Source organism: Charadrius vociferus, unplaced genomic scaffold, assembly GCF_000708025.1.
Source record: "Charadrius vociferus isolate BGI_N301 unplaced genomic scaffold, ASM70802v2 scaffold195, whole genome shotgun sequence".
In the NCBI taxonomy this organism is placed as follows: Eukaryota; Metazoa; Chordata; class Aves; order Charadriiformes; family Charadriidae; genus Charadrius; species Charadrius vociferus.
The window spans coordinates 421,392-429,542 of record NW_009648539.1 but is presented as its reverse complement, the minus strand read 5'-3'; the positions used below and the strand labels follow the sequence as shown (position 1 = coordinate 429,542).

General features: G+C 35.4%; 1 protein-coding gene across 1 annotated transcript in view; it reads right to left on the bottom strand.

Moving 5' to 3' along the window:
- Positions 1–8,151, bottom strand: part of ZNF407 (zinc finger protein 407) — a 327,241-nt gene that overhangs the window by 315,583 nt on the left and 3,507 nt on the right. The window contains exons 1-2 of the mRNA XM_009885867.1: positions 6,897–8,151; positions 922–1,036 (exon numbers count right to left, since the gene is read on the bottom strand). The exon at positions 6,897–8,151 is cut by the window's right edge and continues 3,507 nt beyond it. Coding sequence (XP_009884169.1) covers positions 922–1,036; positions 6,897–8,151 — 1,370 coding nt within the window. The remainder of the gene's footprint in view (positions 1–921; positions 1,037–6,896) is intronic.

Here is an 8,151-nt window from a genome sequence, read left to right as displayed (position 1 = left end):
CCATTCATGTGTGCACTGCATCATCTAATTGAACCTGCGCTGTTTTACACGTTAGCCAGAAGACTGCTATAGCAGGTTACATAGGTTTGAGTAAAATGTTTTTATATGATGCATATATTAGTTAATTTCTCCGGCATAATAACATTAAAATATATTTTTAATCAGAACTAGGGTATTAAAATCCAACTTCGAATGTCCTATGATGTACCATATATGCCATGGCATTTTAAAACCTTTTAAACATTTCTGCTAAATTAATTAGTTTTGCATTAAGGAGTCTCAATGCCTCCTATTAAATGCAACACATTTGAAGGACAATTAAACATTATGAACGATCCTTCTGAGGAAATAACGATTAAGTAAAAAAGAAAAACAAGATATTTTGGGGAACAAACAAGAACACAAGCATACATAAAAGACTTCAATTTATTTTTAAAGCCTTATGCCTGCAATATTTTAGATCCGTTTGTTTGAAAAACCAGTCTTGTGTTTTGTTTTCGTAAAGAATGAGAACCCTAATGGAGTCCAGAAATCTGTTAATGGTACTAAAATTATAACAGTATAGCAAAAGAAAAAACCCCACACAGTAAAGTCTATATTATATATTTTTTATGTCTTTAAATGGAATTTACAGTTCTCCCTGGCAATGTGAATGAACATCCTATAATTTAGTCAATTTACAGATTACAGGTTCAAATTGACCTTGTAGCCCATAAAATTGCTCATCTTCAGTGCAGGATTAGAAGTGGGAAAAGAATGTCATAACTGTATTTAAGGAATTTACCATAACAATGGAAAGGAGGATATGCATGCATAATTTTAGCCACTCTTGCTCACATCACAGTTTTCAGTTCTGAAACAATGCATATCCTGCACTCTTCTCCTGGTTAACCATGGTGGAGACTGTTTCAATTTACTCACCCACAGACATGACACTTGTATTCCCTCATCCCAAGGTGCCTCTTGACATGGTTTCTGGCATCTCCGAGCTGAGCTGTTGCAAAGTGGCATATCTTGCACTTGAATGGCTTTGATCCTAAGTAAAATTTAGCATAAGATATGAGTTGAATTAGAATAATATATCACCCACAGTTAAAGAAAAAAAAAATCCTGGCAAAAAATAACCTTTAAAAAAGCCCATCCCACATTTGACCTGTTTGAGATTTTTGCCTAACAAAAAAAGTATCATCTCGTACATAAATTTATAACTCCCAGAACACAGACGGGATGTACTATACATTACTCATTAAAGTTTCCTTAAGTTCAAGATCACGGAAACCACTCTCTTAAGTTTCAACATTAATTTACTCTTTTTTTAATAATATTTAAAAAACCTACAAAATAATTAAATGAGAAGACAATACAGTAGGTAAATAACCTTTCAACAAGTTGTTCTACACCTTTCCCCATTTCCAAATGCTGAAACTCAGGTAATGGTCTTAAAGTGGCTTGATATTGATATAAACTGCAAAATGTACTTGTTTTTTAAGCAAATATATTTAAAGTAAAGTAATTTTACGAGTCTTCTGACTTTGAATAGATTTCACATTAGCATTGGTATTTCAGATTTGTTCTGTCACACACAGAAAATGATTCATCACCTAGCTATTGTAATGACATGCAATGTATGAATATACAGTGGATAAAATATTATGCCTTTATGACTGTTTTATGGTCAAGAATTTATGATTATTCTGCAAACCAGAAGTATTGACATTTTGGCTATTATTTATTTCAAGAACAAACTTTAATATTAAATGTCTACTGCAGACCAAAGAACTCTGAAATTATTTCTCCAAGGAAGAAGTAGCAGCCTATTTCTTGTATCACATCAGTTCAGCAAAAAGTCAAATTATTTGTCTATCTTAATTAACAGTGATCCTCTCTCAAGGATGGAAAAACTATTTTTTTTAACTGAAATAGTTAAATTGGGCAAATGTCAGTTATTACACAGCAACACCATTCGAAAGCATGCTGTAGCATTTTCCAATTTTCTGACCACTAAATCCTAAATCAATACATCAAAATCATAGAATTGCAGTTAAAAGTAAGTACAATATGGTCACCGAGTCTCCGTATTACGTTTCGTATATGTTTTGTGAAGTACTTCTTCCAATACAGTTAAGCATAATATGAAATATGTGATCTTTAATAAATATACATAAAGAGCTCTGATAAGAAAAATGTTACACTATATCATACTTGATCAATGAACCTTTTTGCTTTGCCCTTGAAAATAGACTATCCTCCAAGAATCCGTTGGTGAAATTGAGGATCTTAGTAAAAATTTTTACAGTCTTAAATTTCAATTTAATTCCCAAAAGCTGACGAAAAATGAAGCATTTAATTTTAATCTTCTAACTGAAATAAAAAAGTCAACAGTACTAAGCACGGGCAGACAAGGTTGAATATTTCACAGTTCAATGACAATGAAGCCAGATCTCTTAATACTTCCATTTCTACTGTTGGAAGTAGATGTAAAATATATTTAGCACCTGAATGGTTATATCTAGTCAGCTTTATATGTTTAAATGTCAAAAGCAGGTTGAGACTGCAGCTAACAGCAATCACATTCTATCAATCACACTGAAAAACCCCAGTTTATTTAAATGATCCTGATAAAACTAAATTAATCATTAATTTGGTGGCATTTCAAATCAACAGTGCATTCTATAAAGGGACCCGTGCAAATAAAAAAAAAACACCTCTCTTTGCATTAAATAAAAGATTATTAAAAGTTGATGTTTTAACTTATGATCTTAAAGACTAATTGCACAATTAATAACATCAAGGGCATGGTTGGAGAGGATTTTTTTAAATGTATTGGTGTTTATGCTGCTTTTTTTGTCACAGAATTCAAATACCATGTGGATTCAACCCTATGTTCCCTTAGTTTCTCTCCTACTGATTAAATTGTAAATTCGTTCCTCATTCTGTTACTGCAGGTGTCCCGCAGGGCTTCCATACAAGACCTTTGCTGTTTTCCATTTACATGACTCCTTTGTGAAAAACTCAAGTTCAGACCAATCGTAGCTACAGTGTGCTGACAATACAGAAATGTATTATTCCGTTGACTGCTCTCATCCAAAAATCACTGGGGCCTTGAGGTTTTCTTATTTATTTCTCAGATCCAGACCTGAATATCTGTTAACATCTCTATTTAAACTCTATGAAAATTCAAGTGCTGGCAGGCTCCAGTCAGTACTTATCACCTGAAACAAAAGCAGTGCATCTCCCTTTTAGGTTGCTGGTGCCAAATTTGTTCCAGTATGTTCCTGGATGGAACAACCCAAAATTTTGTACTTAAGATGAAGATATTAAACCAAGAGTTAAACTAATGACGCAAAAACATTTTTGTATTTGCTGTAAGGCTATCTGAAACAATCCTGAAGCAATTAACCATTTCTTAGCCATACTTCCATTATCACATACTTTAATGGTTCTCATATGCTGTTAAATGTGATACTATTTCATTCACACTTGGTTTTTAGTTCATTGAAAAAATTACAAAAATACTTTCAATATAACATCTTTTCAACCAAATAACTAAAAAAAAAGCCACAGAATTACTTTACTCACAAGTTATGGCATGGAAACAAAGCGTATGTTTTCTGTTGGTAGCAGTAAACAATAAGGCTCTTAACAAGAGAACTGGGGGGAAAAAAAACAACCAAAACACAAAACAAACAACAAAAAAACCCCACCAAATTGAAAATAGACCGAATTTAAGAGTTCAGACAGACACAAGCAATGCTACTGTTTTACAAAAAAGACTGGAGTTCATAGACCTTAATTTACTCCAAGACAATGGACACCCAAAACTCTAAGAAAGATTCACTGCCTCAGCTTTAAGCCAGCCAAAGGCAACATCACCTGCACGTGCAGGTGTAGCTGTGTCCCCAGCTCAGGTCCAGTGCAAAGTGAGCAGAGCCACACGAAACTTCATCATACCATTTCCTCCCATGTTTAGGACATGGGGAGTAAGATGCCACACTTACATTGAGCAAACCTTCCATTAAATGAGAAACCGGATGAGAAATGAAACAAAGATGATGTGGTTGCAGGTGATTTTTCCTCAGGTGTTGATTGTTAATTAAGTTTATGGGACCTGCATCAATTGCAAACTAAAAGTCTTCCACCTCTACTACTCCTTTTATTTTTCTTTACACTTCCTCATTTTCACTTGTCAACATGTGATGGACTTACTTGTTATCTCCTCTCTAGCAAAGCTTCCCTTTCATTTGCAATGTGAAAATCTCCTACATTATTTAACGGTATTTTGAAACATTATTTTTCTATTAATGGAAATCATTAGTTGTATCTATCTTCCTACAACTTTCCCTTCCCTTCCCCTCCCCCCCCCCCCAACATCACCAATTACTCAATAAAAAAAAAGGCAGGGAGTTGGATATGGTTACACATACATACATATATAAACATACATATGCACATCTGGATGCTGAAGAAAGATGTTTAAACAAAAGCACATAATCAGAACAATAAATGGGAAAAGTGTGCAGCTCTGCTCCCATTATGTACCTGGTGTTACCCTGGAACAGATGAGAAGCTAGAAATACTGTACTTCACCTCACCAATGTTGTAAACCAGTGTATATACAACTGGTGGAGTGGGTAAGTTCCCTCTGCCACCACTCCAAATAGCCCAAATATATTTGTTTCTTATTCAACTGCATCCATTGTGATACAGATTGGAAGAAAAGGTTCTATAAGACACAAAGGAAATCACAAATATGAAAATACAGATTGGAAGAGAAAGCCTTGTTCCCATTAACTATTAATAAAAGTCTCCACATTACTATTTATGTGAATAAGCAAAGCAAAAGAAAAGCATTTCATTTAAAGGTGCTGTGAGAAAGAGGGCAGATAAAACTCTGTTCTGCAACCCTTCTATACCCCCTCTGCAAGCACCACCGAAAAATGACTTGCAAAATGAAATGTATTCTTTTACTGCTTTGCATATTTAGGGCCATCCAAAAGCACAATAAAAATATACTTTGTGATAAGACCTACATACAAGATGTTAAAAAGTACACTAACTTTTACTAAATGTTACAATCAATGATGTAACTTATGTAAGTAGGGTTGCTTTGTCATATATTGATAGTTACCTCACTTTCACATCCACATTAACTTGATTTTAAATGCAATTAATACATATAGTCAAGGAAGACTAATGGACTACATTCTGCACTTAACCTGGTGGACATTTTCAAATGGCACAAGTGACCAGTGCAAACCTATTTTGCATTGTAAACGACTAAATAAATCTTAATGGATTAAGAATGATCAGCTATCAACACACAAGGGAAATTAAGTGCTGAAATGCCTACATTGATTATTTTAAATTATTAGCCTTACTCTGTTCTTGAATTTGTATGCTTTTAGTGAGCTTTAACACATTTACAAGACTTATTGACTATAATTACAAGAGAATTCAAGTAATGGACACATCAATTATAAGCAACATGTCTTGACCAGACAGTTGCATAAAGAATTCTAAAGAGAGCTCCATTAGCATCCTCCCCCTTAGTTTTATTCAGTTTTATCTGCCGTAAGAGGGCATATTAAGGGCTTATACAGCTGTTCTGACCATGTGAACATGAGCGTCCCTCTAAAGACTTAACACTGCATTCAGAGTTGGATATTAGCTGAAGCAATACAGATAACTACGTTATTGACAGGATAGATGTAAAGCTGAAAGTACTAAGTATGAGTTATTGGCATACGTGAATACCGCAGTTACAGTAAAATACTTTGAAAGGTTTGAAATACAATGTCCATGTTTTCCAAGATTAATTTTAAACTTTGTTGTCCAGTCACGCCCTTGCCTTTTCATAAAAAACCTTACAAAACTATTTTAGGATTATGCCAAGAATTACCATTCTTTCATGTTTCCTTTTTCTTACCTTTTTGTTCTCTTCCTTGTAACCATGCACTAAGTTTCAAATACTGCACGAATTTAAACTATAGCTTCCATAATAAGCCATTATTTAAAAGTACAGTAAAATAAACCTTACAGTTTTAATGAAAATATGTTCATTGAAATGTGAATTTATTATTCAAATCCACTCATAAATTCAGCCATGGAGACACCACTTGTCTAAGCAGAGCTCAGTGATTTAGAAAAGCTGTCTATTTAAAATAAAGAATGTATGGCAGGTTTATAGAAACATCGCAGTGAATTTTTACATAAATTTAGAACTGCAGCTTATGCGTTTTTCTACAAAAATGTTTTTAAATTTTCCACTTAAAATTAAACATAAAAATGAATTGAAAGTGTGATCAGCACAGAAACTAAATCAGATGCTACATCCCTGTGCATCACATCAGCATTACACACTGCCTTCCAAAAAGGCTGACCGATTCCAATTCCCATAACTTATTTCTACAAAACCTCTTGCTGTTTCTCATTGGTATTTATTTAGGAATGATGCAATATCAATTGTCTACCCTGAAGCATTATGTAATGCTGAAAGTGTAACTGAACTGATATGAAATAAACAATTCAGATATTAAACAATTGCAAGGAAAAGGAAGTTAGAAAGAACAGCTAATTGTTCTCTCAAACTACCACTGCTTCATTATATAAATTTAAGAACCAATTAATAGTTACAATTTAGATTAAAGGAAAGGAAATCTCTCCATATGAAACAAAAAGGCAGAAGGGTGACTGCGCTTAAAATGTTCTTACATTTTCTGCCCTTTGATCACTGTATTTTCACACCCCTCTAGGTAATTTTGAATTTCATCGGGGGCTCATCAGGCGATATGAATGCCAGTTCATAAGAAATGCTAAAGAGATTAATAAGCAGAAAAAGACCAATGGTATAATTCACTCTGTTTGAATGAGACCACTTGCCAAGAGCGTTTCCATACCTGTATGGGTACGGATGTGAGCTAGGAAGGCCATGGAATTGCTACTCCTACACATCTTCCCACAGTACTTGCAGACGTTGCCTTGGTTCTCTTCCCTCTCCCTGTTTATTTGCTCGGTGTCTTCCACAATGTACTTATTCACTTCCCGCAACAGCTCTTCGTGTTGCTCTTTGATGTGGAGAAACAAGCTCTGCTCTGAATCGAAGGGCTCCGTGCACTTGACACACTTAAAGGTAGCGCCTCCTTCGGGCAGCTCCTCCACGCTTGCCTGCTCGTTTCGCATGTGTCCAGCACTGGCCAAGTGCTGGTGAAGGTTGCTCTCTGTGTAAAATGATTTTCCACAGAGTAAACAATGAAAATGTTTTTCTTTTGAAGGATGTTTCATGGCTATGTGAACATTTAGTCCGCTCAAACCATCTGCTAGAAAACCACAGTCATCACAGCGAATACGTGTCGATTCCCCAAGGGAAATTCCTTCTGACTTCTTCTTTTTCCCACCACTTGAAGGGTCTCCTTTCGCTGTGAGCTCACTGGCTTTCACTCCACCCGACATCTGTCCTTCAGCAGAATGCTCAGTGGCCTCCCCATCTTGATGGCTTTTTAACCTCACTATAGAAGAATCAAACTTGCCAAAATTTTGCATTGCCTTTCCTTTATCTTCAGCACTGATAACTGTTCCTAAAGCCTCATTACTACTTTCTTGCATGCCCTCAGCTGTTGAGCCATCTGCCTCCCAAACATTGTTATTTATAGTTACTTCTGCTTCATGTTGTGCTTCCATAAGGGCTTCTTCCTCCTCCCCAGTAGGATCCTCTTTGAAACTTCTGTCACCCTCTAAACTATCTATATTTTGTACCGTTTCTCCAACGTTTCCAGCAAAATTGGATTGCTCTACTGCACTACTTGTTCCTGGAAGAGTTAGCATAAGTGGGTTATTTTTTTTCTGTGATATGTTTTTGAGAATGTCTGTGTTTCTACACTCTACTTCAGGGTTTTCTCTATTTGCTTCAAGGCTTTCCTCACCTTTTCCTGAATTCAAGTTTGTGCTGCTTGATCTATTTTGATTGTCTGCAGTACAGTCACCACCTGAGTTGTGCAGCTCCTGACTGTGCCTATTTTTCTGCAACTCACAAGTACCCGTTTCTTTAAGGGATACTTCCTTGTCAAGTTTAGCAACTTTATCTTTCTGAGGAGTTTGCTGGAATCCTTCACAAAAAAGGTTTTCTCCTCCATTTTTAGACTCCTCTTCAAGTTC